The sequence below is a fragment of the Cervus elaphus genome, chromosome 20, assembly GCF_910594005.1.
Source record: "Cervus elaphus chromosome 20, mCerEla1.1, whole genome shotgun sequence".
Classification (NCBI taxonomy): domain Eukaryota; kingdom Metazoa; phylum Chordata; class Mammalia; order Artiodactyla; family Cervidae; genus Cervus; species Cervus elaphus.
Window position 1 is genome coordinate 134,954,360 of NC_057834.1, and position 23,237 is coordinate 134,977,596.

At 52.7% G+C, this 23,237-nt stretch overlaps 1 protein-coding gene across 2 annotated transcripts in view; it reads left to right on the forward strand.

Annotated features, from left to right (window-relative positions):
- Positions 1 to 8,743: 8,743 nt before the first annotated feature.
- Positions 8,744 to 23,237, forward strand: part of AGAP1 (ArfGAP with GTPase domain, ankyrin repeat and PH domain 1) — a 575,037-nt gene continuing 560,543 nt past the window's right edge. For both annotated transcript variants that reach the window (XM_043877472.1, XM_043877473.1), the window contains exon 1: positions 8,744 to 8,935. In XM_043877472.1, coding sequence (XP_043733407.1) covers positions 8,773 to 8,935 — 163 coding nt within the window. In that variant the 5' untranslated portion in view covers positions 8,744 to 8,772. The remainder of the gene's footprint in view (positions 8,936 to 23,237) is intronic.

Consider the following 23,237-nt stretch of genomic DNA (forward strand, 5'->3'; position numbering starts at 1 on the left):
CTTTGTCCTGTTCTTAAACAGGGGGTCTATAACTCTCATGGGAAAGTATTTACATCTTTAATTTCACTAAGTTTTAATTGTTGTTTAGTTGCTAAGTCATGTCTGACTCTTTGCAACCCCATGGACTGCAGCCCACCAGGCTCCTCTGTCCGTGGGATTTCCCAAGCAAGAATACTGGAGTGAGTTACCATTTTCTTCCCTTCCATTTTAGATGTAACTGATAAATCACAGAAGTATTACCAATATCTGAGATTTTGTTAGTGAGAAAAATCAGATATTTTCCTATCACAAATACCATAAATTTCTTAAAATATTGTTTAGGCTTATCAGCAATTCAAAGTTCTGCTTGTAGACTGACTGCTACACCTTGTAAATTAATATGTTAATAAAGAAGAACATATATTCTTAATAATAAATTGTTAAATATCTTGAAAACTCTAATATAATTGGATTCCCTTCATAATCCCATGCATTTTATTGAATGGATTTTATATTAGATTAAATTTAGGTAAGCATGAGAAGAACTCGGAGTGCTTAGATTTTCCACAGAGAGGCTGGGATTTTCGTTTTTGTTGTGAGGGTGGTCACTAAATCTCTGTTGATGTGGATATAGCCAAAGGAACAGCCCACTATATATCTCAGTGAAATATGCAAAGTCTATTTCCACTGCAAGGTCGGCATCAATGGCAGGCAGATTCAAGGCCTGGCAAGGTATCTGAGTACTAATGCTGGAGTCTGTGAAGACACTACCTTACGTGGCAAAAGGGATTTTACAGATGTATTAACGTAAGGATCTGGGGTTGGGGACATTCTTCTGGGTCATCAGTGGGCTCAATGCAATCACAAGTTCCTTTAAAGAGGGAGGCTGGAGGGTGGGAGAGAAATTCTAAAATGCTATGATGCTGGCTCTGAACATGGAGGAAGGGTCCATGAGCCAAGGGCTGTAGGCAGCCTCCCGATGCTAGACAAGGCCAGGAAACAGACCCTGTCCTGGAACCTCGAGAAGGAAGGCAGGCCTGCCAACACTTTGACTTTTACCCCATGACACCATTAAGGCTTCTGTCTTCCAAAACTATGATAATAAGTATGTGCTGTTTTCAGCCAGTGAGTTTGCAGTAATTTGTTATAAGAGCACTAGAATTGGAAACAACATGGAAACTGCAGGCAAGTTATGCTTAGCAAAGACCCAGAGAGAAGGCGGGGGTGGCGTGGGGGGTTTGCTTATACCTTTGTCCTCTGAAAGGGCTTCCCTCACGGCTCAGCTAGTAAAGAATCCGCCTGCAGTGCCAGAGACCAGGGTTCCATTCCTGGGCTGGGAAGATCTGCTGGAGAAGGGATAGGCCGCCCATTCCAGTATTCTTGGGCTTCCCTTGTGGCTCAGCTGGTAGAGAATCCACCCGCAATGCGGGAGACCTGGGTTCAATCCCTGGGTTGGGAAGATTCCCTGGAGAAGGGAAAGGCTACCCACTTGAGTATTCTGGCCTGGAGAATTCCATGGACTCTATAGTCCATGGGTCGAAAAGAGTCGGACAGGACTGAGCAACTTTCACTTTCACTTTGTCCTCTGAGAAGTAGCATTTCCTTACTGTCTTCACAAATCACCAAACTTTCACAGAACAATTGTTCCTTTAAACAAATACTCATACCCACTATCTATGAGGCATTGATAGTCTACTATTTATTCTATTCTATTTTCTGATAAGATTGGTTTTGCAACCTCTTAAAGAGTTGTGGAAGGAAATGACAAACCACTCCAGTGTTCTTGCCTGGAGAATCCCCAAGGACTGAGGAGCCTGGTGGGCTACAGTCCATGGGGTCGCAAAGAGTCAGACACGACTGAGCAACTAAATACAACACAAAGAATTGTGACCCATAGAATGCATCTCTGAATAACAATTACTCCTTAATTGGAGAAAATATAGTGATTTGTTGTTGTTGTTGTTTTCGGCTTAAAGGGTCATAAGCTATTATGGCATCTCGTCCCATCACTTCATGCCAAATAGAAAGGGAAAAACTGGAAGCAGTGACAGATTTTGTTTTCTTGGGCTCCAAATTGACTGCAGACAGTGACTATAGCCATGAAATTAAAAGAAGCTTGCTCCTTGGAAGGAAAGCTGTGACAACCCTACACAGCATATTAAAAAGCAAAGACATCACCTTGCCCACAAATGTCCATATAGTCAAAGCTATGGCTTTTCCAGTAGTCATGTACGGATGTGAGAGGTGGACGATAAAGAAGGCTGAGCACTGAAGAACTGATGCTGTCAAACGATGGTGATGGAGAAGACTCTTAAGAGCCCTCTGGACAGCAAGGAGATCAAACCAGTCAATCCTAAAGGAAATCAAACCTGAATATTCACTGGAAGTATTAGTGCTGAAGCTGAAGCTCCAATACTTTGGCCACCTGATGAGAAGACCCTGATGTTGGGAAACTCTGATGATGAAATGGTTAGATAACATCACCAAGTCAATGGATATGAATTTGAGCAAACTTTGGGAGATGGTGGAAGACAGAGGAACCTGAAGTCCATGGGGTCAAAGAGTCAGACACAACTTAGCGACTGAACAACAACAAACTCTCTTGGTTTGGGGCAGATTCCTTCCTGGTGACTCAGGGTAACTGGGACTGGGAGGAAAGGAGCAACTGGTCTCAGGAGCAAGGAGAAGAAAGGTCAGGAGCGACAGTGACAGCAGAAGCCAAGACACTTTCCGCAAGTGTAACACTAGAGGCTCAGCTTCGATTTACTCCCTTTGACGCTGAACTTTACCCAGTCCCACTTTCTGTGGCTCCAAGCTTCCCAAGAGTCCTCAAGAACCACACTCCCAATTGAGTGACAGTTGGAGGCAAAAAACTTCGGTTTCATACAGGAACCTTTTGCATTTTCAGTGGGATTTTGAAAATCTTGATAAAAACTATATATCATACATTATTAAGTTTAAGCTATTCCATAAACATGAAAATCTTTTTAAAATGACCTTGGACTAAATGATACTACTGCTCACCTTGTTTACTCTCTGTATTAGAAAGATATTCTTTTAACCTTGTGAATAACCTAAAAATATAGATGCAAAAGAAATGAGGTCTTTGAAGACTGTGTTCTTCTGTGTTTCTGTTTTCCATTCCTTTGCAACGGAGCAGTGGGTTCCTATGGGGAATTCTGAGCTTGTTAGTGGTAGGGGACTTAGGTTACACAAATCTCAAGAGTTTCAAGCGCTACTTGGCACTACGGGTGTGGGTGTGGGTGGGTCCAAGGCTGATTCTGGCAACCCAATATTTCTTTTGAAAACCCTGCTAATTACACATAGGTAGATTCAAATGCAATTCCTATTATACCGACAACCCCAAATAGTCAACAGAAAACACATACTGGACAGTGGTAGAGTCTATTAATGTGTTACACACAGAATATATCACAATGCCTGGAAGCTATAGATATATTACCCTACATGGCAAAGGGGAATTAAGGTTGCAGATGGGGCTAAGGTTATCAATCATATGATCAGGAAATTGGCAAATGAGCCTGGATTATCAGATGCGATCAATATAGTCACAAAGGTCCTGGGAAGTGGGAGGAGGCAAAGGAAGGGGTCAGATCGATGTGATGTGAAAACAATTCAACTCACCTTTGCTGACTGTGAAACTGATGGAGGAACAGGCCACGAGCCAGGGAGGGCGGGCATCCTCCAGAAGCTGAAAAGGCACAGGAACAGATCCCACTGAAAGGAACGTGACCTCTGATACCTTGATTTTAGCCTGTTGAGGCCCGTGCCAGACTTCCAACCATACATCTGTGTTGTTGGTGGCAGCAACAGAAAACCCACGACCTGTCTCAGAAGGTAAGCCATGGGCACAGATAAGCCTGGGATGACAAGCAGAGCTGATGGAGGAGCCCGAGTCTTTCTCAAGGGGCCTCTTATTTGTTCAATAAAAGATGAACCAAGAAACAAAAATGTCATGTATTTTCACGTATATCATGATTCACATACACTGTCACAGGTTCCAACATTTCCTCTCCATTAGTGTCTATTCCTGTAGAGCAAGTCACTCCCAAATTTAGTGGCTTAGAACAACAAGAATCATTGAGCATCTCTCAGGGTATCTTTTTAGAAATTGTTTATCTGGCTGCATCAGGTCTTAGTTCAGGCATGCGGGACCTTTGTTGCCACACGCAAAATCTTTTTTGTTTTGGCACGTGGGATCTTAGTTGCAGCACATGAACTCCCAACTACAGATGGCATGTGGGATCTAGTTCCCTGGCCAGGGATGGAACTTGGGCCCCCTGCCTTGGGACCGTGGAGTCTTAGCCACTGGACCACTGAGGAAGTCCCCTAACATTCATTTAAATTCAGCTAATATTTATTGAACATCTACTACATGCCCAGTATGATGAGAAGTGAGCGCTTGCAGTAGGAGAGGTAGTTGCTCATTGGTTAACTTGTTGAATATTCATGCAGAAATATTCCAGGACTATGCAGAAGGGAAATGGTCCAGGTGTTTATGGAAATTACAATTTGATGGGGGAAGCCATTAATCCGACAAGCAATGATTCTGCACCTACCATGTGTCAGACACTTAAAGGTGCTGGAGATAGAACAGGGAATAGAGCAGATAGGAATCCTGGCCCTCATAGAGTTTATGTTCTCGTGAGGAACACAGAATACACCCAAGAGAAGTCAATAAAGTATGTACTGTATCAGGATGGGATAAGGGTTAAGAAAAAAAATGAAGCAAGTGTATTAACTTCCTATCATTGTTGTAACAGATTAGCACAAAATGAGTGGTGTAAACAACACAAATTTACTATTTTATAGTTCTGGAGGTCACAAGTCAGAAATGAATTGACAGGGTTGGGTTCCTTCTGGAACGACTGGTGGTGGTTTAGTCGCTAAGTGGTGTCCGACTCTTGCAATCCCATGCACTGTTGCCTGCCAGGCTCCTCTGTCCATGGGATTCTCCAGGCAAGAATACTGGAGTAGGTTGCCATTTCTTCCTCCAGGGGATCTTCCTGACCTAGGAATCAAATCTGGGTCTCCTGCATTGCAGGCAGTTTCTTTACCTACTGAACAATAGCAGGGGAACCATTAGGAGAATTCATTTTCTTGCCTTTTGCAACTTCCAGAGGCCACCTGTGTTATGGCTCATGACCCCGTCCTTCTAACTTCAAGGTCAGAAGTGGAGCATCCTCCAACCTCTCTCTCTCTCTCCAAACATGCATCTATCTTCATAGCTCCTCCTCTGACTCTGACCCCGATGCCTCCCCACTTAGAAGGTCCCTTGTGATTAAATTGGACGCAGAATAATCTCATCTCAACATCATTAATTTCATCCCATCTGCAAAGCCCCTTTTCATCCCATCTGCAAAGCCATGTAAGATAACGTATTTACACATTTCAGAGATTAGGATGTGGTCATCTTTGGGGACCATTATTTTTCCTGCCACAGCAAGGAAGGAAGACATGGATTGCTGGGGAAGAAGGATGCTATTTTAGACAGGTTATCAGAGGAGGCATTCCATGTGGCGTCAGTGGTAAAAGAATGCACCTGCCAATGAAGAAGACTCAAGTTCAATCCGTGCACTGGGAAGATTCCCTGGAGTAGGAAGTGGCAACTCACTCAAGTATTCTTGCCTGGAAAATTCCATGGACAGAGGGGCCTGGCAGGTTATACAGTCCATGGGGTCGCAGAGAGGCAGACATGACTTAGTGACTGAACAACAAGTGCGTGTATGGCTTTGGAGACCAGAGGAAGGAGATGGATTTTACTCTGAGTGGGACAGGAGTTACAGGAGGGTTCTGAGCAGAGGCTTAACATGACCTAACTTGAGTTTTATAAAGGTCACTAGGACTGCCTTTTTGAGAATAAACGATAAGGTACAAGGTTAGAAGCAAGGAGACAAACTGCTAGATCCATTTCCTAGCAACAAAACAGAGGCAAGAAGACCGCAGGTTCAGCGGGGTGGGGGCAGTGGGGTGGTGAGAAGCTGGAGATTCTAGGTCTTGGAGAGGTCGAGCTGACACTATTTGGAATGTGGAAGACAGGCACCAAGGATGGCAGCAGGTGGTTAGCCCCAGCAAAAGGAGGCCTGAAAAGTGAAAGTGAAGTCGCTCAGTCGTGTCTGACTCTTTGCGACCCATTAGGCTGTAGCCTAACAGGCTCCCCTGTCCATGGAATTTTCCAGGCAAGAGCACTGGAGTGGGTTGCCATGTCCTTCTCCAGGGGATCTTCCCCACCCAGGGATGGAACCTGGGGCCTGAGCATTGCAGGCAGACGCTTTACTGTCTTGAGCCATCCATAACTAGGATGGAGAAAATTTCAGGAGGAGCAGGGGAAGAGCACAACAAGAAATCAGCTTGAGACAAGTCAGACTGACATTGCCAGCAGGCATCCAACAGATGTTGAGGAGACAGTTGGATATGAATTTGAGGTTCACTAACCTGCGTAAGACCCTGATGCTCAGAAAGAGTGAAGGTGGGAGGAGAAGGGGATGACAGAAGATGAGACGGTTGGATGGCATCACTGACTCAATGGACAAGAGTTTGAGTCAACTCTTGGTAATTGGGAATTGGTAATGGACAGGGAAGCCTGGCGTACTACAGTCCATGGGGAGGCAAAGAGTTGTTCACGACTGAGTGGTTGAACTGAATTGAACCTGTATAGGACATTCAAAGCCCAAGATAGAAATCCCGGCATACAGAAAAGAGAAGAGAGACCCAGAGACTCAGCAGCTCTCTGTATTTAAGAGGGTAAGAGGGCTGACAAGCCAGGAAGATAATAGGAAAGTCCGGTGAACACGTTGTCCCAGCAGCCAGGAGAAGAGGGGTTCAAGGATGGGAGGGATCACTGACCGCTGAAAGGTTAAGAAAGAGGAAGCCGCAACTGTCCGCATCTCCGATACCACAGTTACTGAGGATGCGAGATTAGCCAGAGGCGCATCACAGAGGGGGCCATGAACTGTGCCTCAGTGCGCCGGGCACACCAGAGGGACTGGGGTGAGGGAGGAGGGGGTGAGCAAAGGCTGTGAGTGTTGAAGGCAAACGGCACATTCTTCTGGGGGAATTGTGAGCCCAGAGAGTGTAACTCAAGGATGCTGGATACCAGCGTCCAGAAGCCACACAGGCTGCAACTGAACCCGGTGAAGGTTCAGTGGGCTTTCATCAGGGATGACAGGCGGCAGAGCCCTATTTCCAAAAGGCCACTTGGATGGGTGGGGGCAGGGCCCAGGCCTGTAGGTGCGCGCAAACCTGGCCCCAGAGCGCAGCACCTCTGCACCAATCCGGTTCGCCTCAAACCTTTCGGATTAGCCCCCCTGCGCGCTGGGGCCCCTGCTGCAATGCGGTCCGGCCCCCGGGGATCCCGCGGGCTGAACTGACGCGGGGATTGGGGTGGGTGCATAGCCTGGGGACCCACGCAGAGCGGGCTGCAGCTTCCCAGACCTACAGCTCATTTTTTTTTTTTTTTTTTAAATTTTAAGGGAAAAGGACGCCTAGGGAGCCTCCGTGGTGTGTCACCGCACCTCGCCGCGTGCCGGTCCAAAGTACACTCGTGGAGTGTGAATGCCCGCGCCGTCACGGCTAAGGAGACTCTTCGCCTTCGGAAAGAAATTTAAGTTTATTAAGGAGAAAGCGCTCGTGTCACTTTCGCTAAAGGAGACAGAAAGTTTAAAAATGGGGCTGGGGGCAGGCGAGGTAACAAAGCGCGCTCGGGGGCCAAGGCGAGCGGCAGCAGCTCCTCCAACCAGGCACTTAGAGACTAACAAAAACGCGGGAGGGGTCGCGCACCGCCTCCCGGGGGCCGAGGCGCATGGACGCGCGCCGGGCAGCGCCGGGACCGGGGGCGGGAGCCGGGGCCGCGCGCGGGGCCGCGAGTCGGAAAGCCCCGCCCCTCGCCCCGGGGTCCGGCCGCGCGTCGGCCCGGGGGCGTCATGCGCGCCCCCTCCCCGCAGTCCCGGCGGGGCCCCGACGCGGCGCGGACTACAAGTCCCAGGAAGCCCAGAGGCAGGCGCGGGGCGGGGCCTGGCGCAATTCCCCGGGATCCGGCGCGCTGGGAAGCGCCGCGGAGGACGCAGCGGCGGCGGGCGGCGGGCGGCGGGCGCGCGGGCGGGGCGCGGGCGGGGGCGGGGCCGACGTGGGCCGGAGCCCTGCGTGCCAGGGAGGGGGCTGGCCGGGCAGCGCTCGGAGCGGGCTCCGCGGCTTGCACGGCGCCTGCGGCTCGGTCCCGGCTCGGCGGGCGGCGCACGGCAGGCTCGGCGCGGGGGGCCCCGGCGCGCCGGGCGGCGCAAGACGCAGCGCGCGGACTTACGCCGCGGCCGGGGCGCCCCGAGCGGCGCGGCCACTGCCCCCGGGCCGGCCCTCGGCCCCGGCGCTCGGAGCGCGGCGGCCGCCTGGGCTTTAATGGCTGCTCGGCAGGGCAGCGCCTAGGGGTGGAAGGCGACTGCGGCGCAGGAAGGCGCCCGATCGAGCGTCCTCCGGGGGCCGGCCGCGCCTGCCGCGGCGCGCTCCATGGGGGCCCGCTGACCCGGGGCGCCGGGGCCCGCTCGCTCGCCCGCCCGCCCGCCCGCCGGGCGCGCGTCCCGGCCATGAACTGAGTCGGCGGGCCGGCCCCGCGCCTGCTCCGCCCGCTCCTTTCTTCTCGCGCCTCCTCCGCCCGCCGCCCGGCGGGCCCGGCTCCCCGGGGGCTGCGGCGCCCGGGGCTCGGCGGCCCGCGGGCCCCGGGGCGCGGGGCGGCGGCGGCGGCGGCGGGGGGCGCGCGGCTCCGGGCGCGGCGCCTGCACCATGAACTACCAGCAGCAGCTGGCCAACTCGGCTGCCATCCGGGCCGAGATCCAGCGCTTCGAGTCGGTCCACCCCAACATCTACTCCATCTACGAGCTGTTGGAGCGCGTGGAGGAGCCGGTGCTGCAGAACCAAATCCGGGAGCACGTCATCGCCATCGAAGGTGAGGGCCGGGCCGCCGCGGGGTTTCTGGAGGGCGGGTGCGCGCGCGCGCGAGCGTGTGTGTGCGTGCGTGTGTACACACGCGCCGGGCCATGGCACGCGGCTGCCCCACCGAGTGGGCACTGCGGTGCTTCTCACCCCGCAAGACTGGGCGAGAGCCGAGGGGAAGGCCGAGAGGGCCGGCGAGCGCGCCGCCAGAGATGGATCGCTGGCGATAATGTGCTAATGGGCTGTGGAGTCTCCGCTGAGAAAGTGACTCTGTGCGGCCGTGTCCTGGGCCAACCGAGTGACCCGGCCCAGCCGTAAGCCCCCAGGGCGGCCGGAGCGGTTGGCGCCCCCGGACCGTGTGACAGGTTATCAGGCCGGGGCCGAGCGTCTTGCTGGACGTTGAAGAGGTCTTTGGAGAAGTGCTGCTGCTGGGGGCGAGGCTCTGGCTGGCGGGTCTCCTCCGCAGGGTAGGGCCAACCCCTTTGGTGTGTTTGCCCATTTCGGGGGCACAGTGGAGGCAACGGAACTTAGCCCCAGCGGAGAGCCAGCCCCGGCTGCTGGCAGCATCGCAGGTCCGACCCACCTGTCCCTGCGCAGAGTCTGGTTTCCTCTACAGAGTGTTTTCTACCGACATCCTGGATCAGATCAGAAGAGCGCTCCCTGGGGGGGGGTGTCACTTTCACACGCCTGGCACTGGGATGTCACCCAGGCTTCCTGCGAGTCAGGCGAGGCAGAGGTCCTCAGGAGAGGTGCCGGGGACTTTTGCCTCTCTGGGGCCTGTGTTTTCTCTGGATCCCTGTGGTTCTTATTTCTCTGCTATTGGGCTTCCAGTTTATCCCCTTGCTTCCCCCCTCTCATTGCCGTTGGCCAGTGATGGTAAAAGGTCTGAAGGGTGGGTTGTCCATAACATAGAATTGTCCCAAGGAAGAGCCCCTCTGGCCACCGTTGAGGAGCGCTGAGGATGTTCTGAGGCCTGGCCAGGAGTGTGTCCAAAGCCCAGCTTAGGCATCGCCCAGCTCTGGTTCATCTGTAAGCAGGGGGCATCGGCCTGGCTGGGGGGCAGTCTTGCCAGGGCACTGTGCCGCCTGAATGGCTCACCCCAGAGTGGCTGGGCTTGATGCCTGGCCCGTTAGATGGAGAAGGTGGTGTCGATGCCCTTGGCATCTGGTGGCCCCACGGACTTGAACCGCGTCCCAGCCCGGCTGCCCGATCCGCGTCCTGTCTCCATAGGGGACTTGCTAATTCCGGGAAGGATCTGGACCGTGCTCCAGCCTTCTGTGGGCCTGGCTGTCAGAGCACCTGCCGCCCCGCTGGCAATTTAAGATGCTTCCAGATTCCTCGAGAGGCAGAGGCTCCCGTGTGCCTCTGGCAGGACTTGTGGGAGGCCTGAGGGACCAGCGCAGGGCTGCTGATGCTGGGCAAGCGGGCAGGAATGTCCCTTCAGGGTCTGGGCTCCGGCGTGGTGGCCACTCATGTGAAAGGCTCCCTGCTCCTCTCTCTCTCCTGGCAGCATCCACGGGAGTCTGATGAAACTCTCAGAAAGCTGATCCCGAGTGTTGGATGCACCTGGCCGAGAGTGCCTAGTCTCCATGCAAAGACCTCATTGGAGCATCCTTCCTCCTGCCTCGGGTCCATTTCCCATCTTGAAGCCCAGCTCTGGGGTCTCAGGCACTCCCCACGCACCAGTTTGACTTTCTAGCAAGAGGATGTGGTTTCATTCTTCTTTTTTGGAAAAAAAAAGAAACCCAAAAATCCGTGTGGTTCCTTGATGATGGTTTCTGGTAACTCGATGTCTGTCTGCCTGTACTCTCTGAGATTTTAAGCTCCTTCTTGGCTGGAAGCCTTGTCGTTTGTTGATGAGACTCAGAATCAGTGATGAATCCTGCTTGGGACTTTGACAAGGCTATTATTTTTTCTGTTAAAAGAAAAAGGAATGTCTGTATTGTGTCAGGGCTGTGGTTTATTTAATGAGGCTTTAAGAACCATTCAGATATGCCTCCCTTCTTTGCGTTACTAACAATGATCGCACCTTTCATTTGTACAGAAGAACTTTAGTAAGGATGCTCTTATATTCACAAGCTCGTTGTGTGGCAGTCCTGACCCTGTGGGAGAATGTGGGCCAGCTTCATTTTATAGAGGATGGAGCTTCAGGGAAGGTTAATGACCTCCTGAACATTTGACTGAGGTCAGAGGTGAGTCTGAACCAAAGGATCCTTGGAAACCAAGTCTGCAGGCTTCCCCCCTGCCTTCCCAGCCACCTTCCGCCGCTCCTACTAATGCAATCTCGTTGTTACAATGAACTGTTCCCCCACTCCGTGCCAGCTTTACACTTGATCTTAGCCAAAAGGCCGAGAACTGATGTGCCAGTTTTAGGATGCAGTTGTGATTTCTATCTGTGCCATTGATATCTTGGAAGCCTAGAAGATTGCTCAATTGTGGCAGGACGACATTTTTCCTGTGACGAGATAAGTACACCGAAGCAGTTTCCTGTGGTTGTGTGGGGCATGGGTCATGGGTTCTTCCCTCACCCCGGGTTGGGGAGCATGGCCCTGGGGTATGCAAACTGCGGATGCGTCTGTCAGAGCTCTGTGCCAGAGCATCCCAGTAGCCCCTGAGCTCCGGAGCATCCCAGTAGCCCCAAGGAACACACACATCTGCCCCTGCCTGTGAATGTGGCAGGGGAGGATGGTACTGTGGCAAAATGTACACCTCCTAGAATTTTGAAGTATATGCGCGTCATAGTCAGTCGTTTAAGAATCGCTTGTCACAATGAACAGAGAAGATCATCTGCCTTTTAGAGGATATCCAGCCTGGCTTTATCTTCTGTCTCTGTAGATGCACAGAATTGGAGTCAGATTCACAAAACTACTTGATTGGCACAGTGTGAGCGCTTTTCCATGTTACGAAAAATTTTGAAGATAACGATTTTTCACCTTGGCATAACATTCCAGCATTTGACTGTGCCATAATTTACAGAAACGTTTCCTGTTTTCTGGCATCTTGAAGCATTTTTGCTGTGGAAGAGAGGAGCAGGCTCGTCGAAGGGCAGGAAGTTTCCGCTCATGCTTGTTTCAAAGTGATTCCCAGAGAGTCTGGATTGGAAAATCTCTTAATGATGGACCAAATTGTATAGATTTTAGTTGAAAGGGCTTACCGAGAATCCCAATTCTGAGCGGGTCTGTGACCCTGTTTGAAGGCACGGGACGTGTGATTTAATTCTTAGTCTTGTTTTGAAACATTGCTGCCGCTAAGTCACTTCAGTCGTGTCCGACTGTGTGCAGCCCCATAGACGGCAGCCCACCAGGCTCCTCCGTCCCTGGGATTCTCCAGGCAAGAACACTGGAGTGGGTTGCCGTTCACCTTGCCAAAAAAGAAGAAAGTGTTTTTTCAAATATTTGCTTAAGAGAGATTTACTTTTTTCCTCCAGTATCTGGAGTCTTAAGGAGGCATTGCCCTCCATTCTCAGATTTACCCCATCAGTTTTCTGGGGTGTCCCCCAGGTGTGGCCGGTGCCCCAGGTGTTCTCAATACCTGGACGTGAGCTGGGACCAGCTGTCTCCAGGGTGAGCATCCTGCCTAGGGTCCCCGCTCCAGTTCTTCTTTAAGAAGCACATCTGGAGTTGATGGGGTTGAGGTAAACACATCAGCTCCCTTTCTTGTTAGATAAAAAAGCTTGCTCTTCTTGCATGGGTAAAGCCTCTATTAGCAATTGCATGTTGTAATTCAGCTTGCCAGCAGTGGAACAGCGATTAGGATGACAACCCAGCCAGCTTATTCAGCTGGGCCATGGCTGAGCCTCTAACTGGTCTCATGTCTCCACACCCACCAGGCAGCAGCTCAGGGGGAACCGAGTGCCCTGCTGGCCCCATTGGTGGTTTGTGTGGCTTCCTCTGAGGGTTTGGAAAAGTCCCGGTGTTCGACGGGAGAACTCTGCTTGGCATCCCGGGTCAGAGCACTCACGGGGGGTGTTCAAGGGCTGAGCTTCGGCATGTGGGGGACCTGGGAAGATGGGGCAGGGGCCCCCCCTTCCTTCCACGATGCAGCCGCTCCATTGAGCATCATGTACAGCAGAGAGCTGAGTGCTTGACCTGCATGTCTCCACCCATCTTATGATGATCCCGTGATGTCGATGCCACCTTTGAAGCCCAGAGGGCTTCCCTCATAGCTCAGTTGGTAAAGAATCCGCCTGCAATGCAGGAGATCCTGGTTCGATTCTTGGGTCAGGAAGATCCGCTGGAGAAGGGATAGACTACCCACTCCAGGATTCTTGGGCTTTCCTGGTGGCTCAGCTGGTAAAGAATCCACCTGCAATGTGGGAGACCTGGGTTCGATCCCTGGGTTGGGATGATATACTGGAGAAGGGAAAGGCTACCCACTCCAGTATTCTGGCCTGGAGAATTCCACAGACTGTATAGTCCATGGGGTCGCAAAGAGTTGGACACGACTGAGCGACTTCTGCTCTTCACTTTAGGGCCAGAAAGGGTAGGAAACTTGCTTGAAAGAAATGAGCAGGGCTGGTCAACCTCAATGCTGACTCTCCAGCCCTTTCTGAGTGAGCGACGGAACTCCTGATGACTCACAGTTCCCCCAAGTTGAATGTACAAATCATCCGCGCCTCTGTCCCCCTTTATCCAAGAGAAGAAGGGCTTGCGGAAGCTGCCAGTAGCTGGAGGTCTTATGTTCTCTGTGAAGTTGCTTACCTCGGCAAAACTGTGGTAAGAGCCTGTTTTCCTATGGAAATTTATTTAATCTGGTTGTTGCAGGATTAGGGAGCAAATACCTTCTCCCTGCCATAAGATGAGCATAATTCTTCGACACTATTGACTGTATTCATAATATTTCAGGCTTCATCAAAGTTGTAACTATGGGGATTTATGGTTATTGATATGAGTATCACAGTCTCCTCCTTAAAATTAATTCTCAGGTGGTTGTTTGTCCCTTCCGGATTAAATTTCATACCTTAGTGGCTTCTGACCCTTCCAGAATCCAGGCATCCCTTCCACCTGGCTGAAGTGAGCGTGTTCCTGGCCTCTCCCAGGCTCTCTGTCCCAGCTCCCTGCACAAAGCTCATCTCCTTACTCCAGTCCAGCCTGAGGACTGGGGGCTCTTTGGGGAAATCAAGTGATGCACGTTTTTATCTCCTCAGCGATGCTGTGTATCGCGTCTGGCCCTTGGAGGATGTCCAGGAATTGTCAAGGGTGTGACTTGGAGGAGGGACTCAGGTTTTCTCTGGCTTTTGGGTCCTCTTGCTCCTCACTGGTGATCTGACCGGTGTTGATCGTGCAGAGAGGGTGCTCTGAAACTTGTCACGAGAGCACAGATGGTTGGACTGGGGTGCTTTGGGGTCAGGGGGTGGTGGTTAACTTGGGTGTGGTGTTTGGGTGGCAGTGAGATTTTTTTCTAGTGCATGTAGGGGAAGAGAAAGATTTGCTTGATGAAGCCTGGCAACTTTTTCATCCCAACTGTCTGCAGAAGGGTGGTGCCTTTTCTGCTGGTGTATGTGAGTTTCAGGTGTTGAGTCTGTGTCATTGATAGGGACGAATGACTGACAGGTCTGCGTGGCTAACCGTAGTATCTTCAGTGGAACGTTGAGAGTTTTGGTTCTTGAAGTTCAGTGTGCAGTCAGATCACATGGAGGGCTTGGGAAAGCAGAGTTGCTAGTTCTGTAGGTTTGGAGCAGGCCAGAGAGCGTGCTGTGGACAAGTTTCCAGAGGATGCTGGCTTGGCGGTCCAGGGACCGCACTTTGAGAAGCATGGTCAGGGAGGGGAGGGCAGTCCAGCGGCGGACCGGGCACCTTCCCTGGGCATCGTTCTCAAACAGTGGAGGGGGTGTCGCCTCATCCTCATTGCTCCTGGTGACTCAGCTTAAACACAGTGGAGGAGGGATGGAAGCCCAGCTTTGAATGGGTTCAAGTCCAGGTTCACTTCGCCTCCACGATGATGCTGATCCTAAGTGCCCTGCAAGGAACGTGGTGGGTGGAGGATGGGCATCGCCGAGGGCGGGCCTTCCCCTTTGGCTTATGGAAAAGAATCCACCTGCAGTGCAGGAGACACAAGCGACTTGGGTCCGATTCCTGGAAGCTCCCCTGGAGGAGGGCATGGCAACCCACTACAGTATTCTTGCCTGGAGAATCCCATGGACAGAGGAGCCTGGTGGGCTGCAAGAAGTTGGAAACGACTTGGCGACTAAACCACACGCTCCTTAGTCCCTGAGGGATGGTAGACCAGAAGTCCCTGAAACTCCTGGGGTTCCCTGGAGTTCCCTTCCTGTCTTGTGATGGTGGAATTTTAGGGAAATCTCCTGCATGTTTAAGTGAGGTTCTTCCGTATTCACTTATTATGATAATTTGGCAGGTGATACATCCTTGTGTTTGTTGTTTTGCTGCTAGAAGAGTGTTTCCCTAAGAAGGAGAGCTATGTGTTATTAGCAGCTTAGGAGGGCTGTTGGGGGGCCCTGGAGGAAGTGACTCCGGAGGGAGCTGCAGCCTCCACGCGGAGCCTGGGGCCCTGTTTACTGCCGCCTCTGTTTCTTGTCCAAAGCTGACTTTTTATTTTGTTGAGGCTGAAATCCCCTGTCCTGCAACCTTTGTTTTTCCTGCGTGCCCTGCAGGTGTTTATCGTTGGTGAGTCTCTCTAGGGCTGTTTTAACTACTGTTTTGGTCCTGTCTCTTGTTTCTCAACGTTCAAGCAAACCCCTGTCCCGTGCCGCCCACCCCCGGCCCCACACTCCGGATTCTTTGAGGCCTAAGTGATTGAGTTTGGCAAAGCGGATCAGGCTTAGTTATTTTTAAAATCCAGGGTTCGGGGCTCTGATCGGGTGCTTAGCCACATAATTCCTCCCCTCTGTTAAGTACCTCGCTCTGAGAAGGAACACGCACCCTACAGATGTTTGTCTCTAATCTCTGCAGGATCTGTGATTGTCCTGGGGTCTGAGCACTGGGCCTCCTCCATGCCACGTCCTTCCGGGAGCTCGGGGCCTCTGAGGGCCAAGGGGGACGTTCAGTCTCCTGTCTTGTGGGGTGGGAAGCCTGCACACGGGCTGCAGGGATGACCTGTCCAGGGGCAGGGCCGGCATTGTGATGGGTCCCGTCCCTCCCCTCTGCCTCTGGTCATGACTGACCCGGGCCAGGAGGGGCTTACTTGCACCTGGGAGTTAAGGGGAGAGGGAGAGAAGATACCAGTGCCGGCAGAAGAGGTCTGTTAATGGACCCTTAGGGTAACCAGCCGAATAGCTGTCTGTGTGCGAGGTTGGGACATTTTCCATAAAGAGCAGACTAAATATAGGCTGGAGGGGGGGGCCCAGGGCCTGAGCTTGGGGGGGGGGCTGTCATCACCCCCGTTTTGTTTCTCCCACTGGTAATCAGCCGGAACAGGTGGCCACCCTGAGCTCTCCGGGAACAGATTGGTGTGTCTGTTTAGCCAGGGGCTCATTTGCAGTTCTCACACTTCTCTCGCTGTTTGGTTCGGATTGTCTTTTTTGGGCTGCAGTGTTGGAGTGTTTGCGCACTGTTTCTACACAAGCAACTGTGTCATCTTAAAAACTGCTCACACTGTCTGCTTGTCATTAGCATCGTGCTTCTTCGAAGCTGCCTTTTTTTTTTTTTTTTTTTTGAAAGGGTGGGAAACACTTTTCATGGTTCTGGGAGAAGAATTCCAAATAATTACCGGCCATGTTCACAAACGATTTGTGTTTGGTCTTAGAAGTGTCAACATCCAGCAGGCTCTTGCAAATAGAACCATGTTGCTTTCCAGCTTAGCATGCAAAGCTCCCGTTAACAGATTCTCAGACAATAGTCTTAAAGAGGGTGCAGGATCTTTTAGGAAGTGGATGTAGTCTTAACTCAATGAGTTTTTAGTTGATACGGACACACTATACCAGGTCTACTGAGGATACTTGAAGGAGTTAGAAAAAATTTTTTGCATGCGTGCCTGCACCAAGACAAGGCACCCTTCGCTTCCTGAGTTTATTCGTTCACATTCTCCACGTGACTGCTGCTGCCGCAGGAGCTAGTGTTACAGATGCAGTGACCGCGGGCACGCTTTTATAATGAGATAAATAGAAGTGGGTCCGGAGAGAGTGGAGTGGGCTGACATTCTGCTGTTTATGTTTCCAGGGATCCTTGTCTGGAGGGGAAGATTGGCCCATTTTCCAGGGAGGGCACTTCCGTAAGCCAGCCAGCCTGCCCGCCCGCCCTTCACTGCGGTTTCTATGGATCTGGGTGCTGCTGTGAGCAGTGACTCGGTCTCCTCCTATCCTGACACTGCTCCTCTTAGTTCAAGCTAGTGAACCTGGTCTCAGACCAACAAACAGTTGTTTCAGTTATACTTTGGACCGTCAAGCCTGGATCTCCGATTTTCTGTATATGATTGTACTGTTAAGAGTTTGGGGTTGGAGGGATTGTGACCACTTTAGACGTGGTAGTTTTTGGGGACCCTTTTTTGGGGGGTGTGGGCATAGGACGTAGATGCCCAGGTCTTAAGGGAGGGTGTTTTCACAAACTGACCACATGGGTACGTCCCGCATCCGGATCAGAAAAGCGAAGTTGGCTAGCGCAGGGTGAGACTCTGTGTTGTGTGTGGTTGGAGGTGGCTGCTTCTGCTGCTCAGCTGCTCTCCCAGCCATGGGCATGTGGGTGGCTTCCTGTTTGGGGCCATGGGAACAGGCCTGCCTATCAGGACACCTGACAGAGGGCACCTTTGGTTCCCTGTTCCTGGTGGGGCTGTTAGTGTCCTGTTAGCCCTTCTCCCAGGTCAGCGAAGCTGCTCCTGAACCCACTCTGTCGGCGGCCCTGCCTGGAGGAGCCTTTCTTTGCAGCTCAGGGTTTGCATCGCAGACCTCGGGATGGTGGCTGCCTCCTGCCTGCCTCCCTCCCTTGCCTTTCCAGGTGTTTTGTCCAGAAACAGTCAAGTGCCTGATACGTTTCCGGCGCTGTCTCAGATGTTAAGATTTTAGAGTTAGGGTTGTCAATGGGCTCTTCATTCCTGGTTAGTGCAATAATTGCAGCTTTATACACGGAGCAGTGAGGTGCAACCCTTCAGCAGGAAATGGTTTCCTTGAAAATGCAGAGCAACCCCTGGGGTCCCGGCGGCTCTCCCTGGCTCTTGCTTGACCTCAGTGGTCAGTGGGGGCTCTCGTGGCTGAGTCTAGACCCGCCCCCCTCCCAATCCATCTCACACCCTGGTGCCTGGTGCCCATGTTGCTATCTGAAGGGAAACGCCTTCTGCAACTCTCGGTTCAAACTGATCTGCGGTCTGAGTGGTTACATATTAGCTCTCTTCAGTCTCTGCTGTTTGTTGCAATTATGTGGAGACACAAAAGGAAAAAAAGCTAAGTATTGCCAGCTCTCTGTTACTCTCAAGGGGTTCTTTTCTTTGCTCCTCTGTGTCCTGAGAGCTGCCCTGCCCCTCCCCGACCCCCAAAAGGCCACACTCAACCGAAGAAGCATGTAAGGACCCGGGGGCTGGAGAGAGAGGGGCGTGTGCCTTGTGAAGTCTCCGGCGGTACCAATGCAAATATTTATTCTGAGGGATGGGAGTGGGGAGGGCCGGGCTTCCCCTCATTTTGTTCAGCAAGCGTGGGAAGCGGCCCATGTGAGGAGTCCGGGAGGTGAGATGCTATGGCGTGCGGACTGTGGGCAGGGCGCTGTCTTTTGCTTCTGGGGTGCAGGCAGACGGGTGCCCCCCGAGTGCTTCTCCCAGGGCAGTGGGAACTAGCCCAGGAGGCCCCACCAGTGCGGACTGGGGTACACAGATGGGAGCAGTGGGATTACAGGACAGGGAGGCTGGCAGGAAACGGGCAGAGGGCTGAGGCTCCCCGGGCGGGTAGCTTGTAGGAATGGACCATCCAGAACCCCATCTCTGCAGCCGGCGGGGACCTGGGGAGGAGGGGCTGGTGGGAAGATGAAGAAGGGCCTCATGAGCCCCAGAGAGCAGGCTGGGAGTGCTTTTATTTATTGTGCCGTGGGAAACTACTGATTATGGATTTCCGTTTGGAGAGGGTGGGGGGGGGTGGTGATGCTCGGGGCTTGCTAGGCAGAACAGAAGCGAGGCGGTGGCCGCGATGGTGGTGGGGGAGTGGCCGGCAGGTTCAGAACTGGGCTGCTGTGAGGGAAGGTGGGGCTGGGCAGGGGAGCAGGGAGGGAAACAGATGTGCCCCCTGAAAGAAGAGGCAGGTGCAGGTGCGAAGGGGCCTGTGACTCGCCAGATGGACGGAGCGAGGTCTGACCCTGGGAACGCAGGAGTGGGCCCGTGTTGGGGCAGGAGGGTTCTACCTCCAGATGCCCTGAAGGACCCGGGGTTTGGGTAGGAGGGGTGCTCAGCCACCAGGAGTGGTTCCCCAGGCACTGGGATTTGGAGAGGAAGCACCCAGCCCCTGCAGGGGGGGCTCCGATGGATGGTTTTGGGAGTCACCCTGCCTGTCACCCCGGCTGGGGGGCGGGCATCTGGACTTCACGGGCCATCAGTTCCCCCTCTGCAGATTCTTCGGTGGGTGTCAGGGGCACGACAGCCCCTGGGGAGTGTCTCTCTCCAGGGACTGAATTGTTTCCCGGGGTTTGTGGGGGGGAAACCTGTGCAGTTGAGCCTGGGCCGCAGTGGCCGCTCAGGTCCTGTTCACCCCACTGGTTAGTCTCCTGGACGGGTGTCCCCATCCCAGAGCGCAGGTCACTTGGCACTCCGCTGGTGCCTCTGTCTCCTTCTCTGACTCAGCCTGTCAGGTGTTTATCTTTTCACTCGGTGGCTCGAGTCCATAGACAGGAAGAGGCCACGTGCAGGCAGTGCAGAGGCAAGCAGGCCGCTTGTTGTGTGAGTCAGGGCGGGCGCGGGCCTCAGGCTGCGTGTGCAGTGGGCTGGGAAGGCTGAACGGGGCTCCTGGTGAAGTGAAGTCGCTCAGTTGCATCCGACTCTTTGCAACCCCATGAACTGTAGCGCACGAGGCTCCTCTGTTTATGGGATTCTCCAGGCAAGGGTACTGGAGTGGGTTGCTATTTCCTTCTCCAGGGGATCTTCCCGACCCAGGGATTGAACCCAGGTCTCCTGCATTGCAGGCAGACTCTTTACCGTCTGAGCCACAGTGGAAGCCAGGAGCTCCTGGAGGAAGCCGTATTTGAGCCCCAGAAAATGGGAAGCTCATGCCACTGGGGATGGGGTGGGGTGGGGTGAGGAGCAGTCATTGACAGGACACCTTGGCCTCTCAGCTCCCAAGGAGGCCTTGGAAAACTCATCTCTGCCCAAAGAAATCTCCGTGTCTTCACACAAAAATGTTTTTTTTTTTTTTCCACTTAAAAAAATTTCTGTTTTACCCAGGTTTCTCAATTTGGACTTGTTTTTTTGATCATCTTATATTGGGGCATAAGAAAATTATTTGTCTCTTTCTGCCTACTGCCTAAATCTAGAGTTTCCCCCTCAAATATCCCAAACCCCAAGTGCTTTCGCTCAACTCACTTGGCAGGAGAATCTTGCAGTGGGGGGCAGTTGGGTCATGTGCTTCCAAGAGTTGTGGCAACCTTGCCTGGCCGGTGAGCAGGGTCTGGACCTGTGGGAGTGCTGCTTTTCTGAGAGTGGCTCAGAGTTCTAGACTTTGACTTCGGAGCCTGTGTGTGTGTGTGTTTTTTTTTTTTTCTAGAATTCGAACTTCTGCTTCTGGTGGGGTATGCAGGTTGAGGGGGGCACGCTCAGGATTTTCGGTTTCCAGATCACCTGCTTGGAGATTAAAGAATCTCTGGGTGGTCTGGAACGGTGGGACCCTGCGCTCACTGCTGGAGACACCTGGGCGCTTGGTATGGCTCGGGGCATGGCAAGGGAGACCCCGCACCTGAGTCTGCAGAGCCCTGACCCCCTGGGTGGGCTGTGGGCACCCCTCTGGGTGTCTGTCCCACAGCCTGGGGTCTGGGATTTGTGTGAACAAGACGTTTGCTCTTGAGAGAGATGAAAGTCATGTTTACAAGTCAGGGAAGATCTCTTTTCCTCAGCATGTTGTATTGAAAAGTTTCAAACATATGGAAGAGTTGAAAGAATGTTCAGGGTGAAGTCTTACATACCCATCACTTTGCTTCTCTGCTTGCTTTGTATATCTCTCTATCCAGAGGATGACCATTCAGCTGTTATTTGTAACAGAACGCAGAGCTTTCCTAGGCTAGTTCCACGTTGGTTTGGAATCCAGAGGATTTCTGGAAGCAGTACCATCTGGATGTTGTGGTGTCAGGTTCCAGGTGCGGTGCGGACACAGCAGGGACAAGGTACTTGTTACTTGTGCATCAAATACGAAGTCCCTTGGATTGCAGGGAGATCCAACCAGTCCATCCTAAAGAAAATCAGCCCTGAATATTCACTGGAGGGACTGATGCTGAAGCTGAAGCTCCAGTCCTTTGGCCACCTGATGCGAAGAGCTGACTCACTGGAAAACACCCTGATGCTGGAAAAGATTGAGGGCAGGAGGAGAAGGGGACAACAGAGGGTGAGATGGTTGGATGGCATCACCGACTCCATGGGTGTGACTGAGCAAACTCCAGGGTACAGTGAAGGACAGGGAAGCCTGCTGTGCTGCAGTCCATGTTGTCGCAGAGATCAGACACAACTGGGTGACTGGACAATGACAGCAAAATATGAGGTATCTTCTGCTGGAGCAGTTGGCTGAACTTGTGTTTTGGAAGCACGGTTTTTGTTGTTAATCTTTTAATTTATGTTTTGTTTTATTGAAGTATAGTTGATTTACAGTGTTGTCTAAATTTCGGGTATACAGCACAGTGGTTCATTTACACATATGTACATGTATATTCTTTTTCATATCTTTTTTCTTTATAGATTATTAGAAAATATTGAGTGTAGTTCCCTGTGCTATACAGTGGCTCCTTGTTGGTTTTCTGTTTTATATAGAGTGGTTTCTGTTGTTAATGTTGATACAGTTCAGCCTTGAACCCAAAGGGAAACTTCGGATTGAGCTCTGACTTGAATCCTGTGTCCAACCACGTGTGTGTTTGGGAGGGCAGCCCCTCCCTGGGCCGTGGTGGTTTTCGCTGAGGGGATGGCCTGCCATCCTCTGTGTCTAGGACTTTGCTTTTCGGAGCAGCCCGTGATTTGCTGCGGAGCACGGGTACTTTCTTGTTGGGTTGTGTTACACCGTGAGCACCTCCTGGAAGCAGAGTGACGTGCAGGGTCACAGCCTCGAAGGCCTTGTCACGACATCTGGGGGTGTGCAGGGGCAGCAGGAGGAACCCCATCCGTGAGGACAGCCTTCAGCATCTCTCCTTGGCTCCCCCGAGTCGGCCAGGAGAGCGGGAGCAGGTGTGGAGCTGTCCCAAATCCTGATGGCACAGCAGTGTCATTGTGAGCACACGGTCAGTGCTGCAGGTGTGAGTAATGCACCTCTGTGTGTGTGTGTGTGTGTGCGCAAGTGTGCATGGCCTGTGTGGTGGGTGTCTAGTTCAGCTCTCCTCACCTCTCCGCTTCAAGAGTTCTGGGCACATCCCAGGCTGAACTCGGAGCAGAATGGCACTGTGGTTTCTGACTTAGCAGTGTTAATTACAGAACCTGATTAGGCCCCGAGTTCCCGTTCCCCCGACTGGGCCCACGTGCGGCGTGTCTCCTGGGCTGCCCGTGATCCAGCAGTGACCTCACCGAGGGCCAGCCGTCCCAGCCTCCTCCTCCTCCTCCTTGTCTGACCCCCTGCAGCTCTCTCCACATCCTGCCCAGAGCTGGCCTGTGACCACACGGCCTTTCCAGGAATTGAGTCAGCGTATTCCTTCCCTGTATCGTCTCTCAGCATCTTTCCTCCACCTCCTTTTTTGTTTTTTTTTTTTTCCTTTTCGGGACGTGCTGGGAGGCTTGTGGTGGGATCACAGTTCCCCGACCAGGGATGGATCCCAGGTCCTCGACAGCAAGAGCACGTGGAGTCCTAACCTCTAGACCCCCAGGGAAGTCCCTCCGACGTCTTCCCTACGGCCGCTGTCTCCACAGCATGGGCTGACTCCAGGATGCCCGTAGGTTGGGCCGGCCCATCAGGCTTTGCTCTCCCCTGACTTGGGATTTCAGGCCGTCTTAGCCCACCGCCCTGCCTTTGCTTCCAAACCAGACTTCTGTATGCTGAGCCTGTGGAGTCTCAAATACCCAGCCAGAGCCCCGGCTTTTAATCTCCACTTTGTCACCCTCATCTTTTCTGAGTCCAGGCAGGCTTTTTAGGGAGGGGGACTCACTGCAGGATGAATCTCAGTAGTCACCTCTTCACTTGTCGTTCGTCTGGGTGGGGGTGACCTTCCACGCACCCCGAGTGTCCGCCCTTTCCTCCCCCTTCCCGTCTCACTTGCTCACGGGGATCGCCT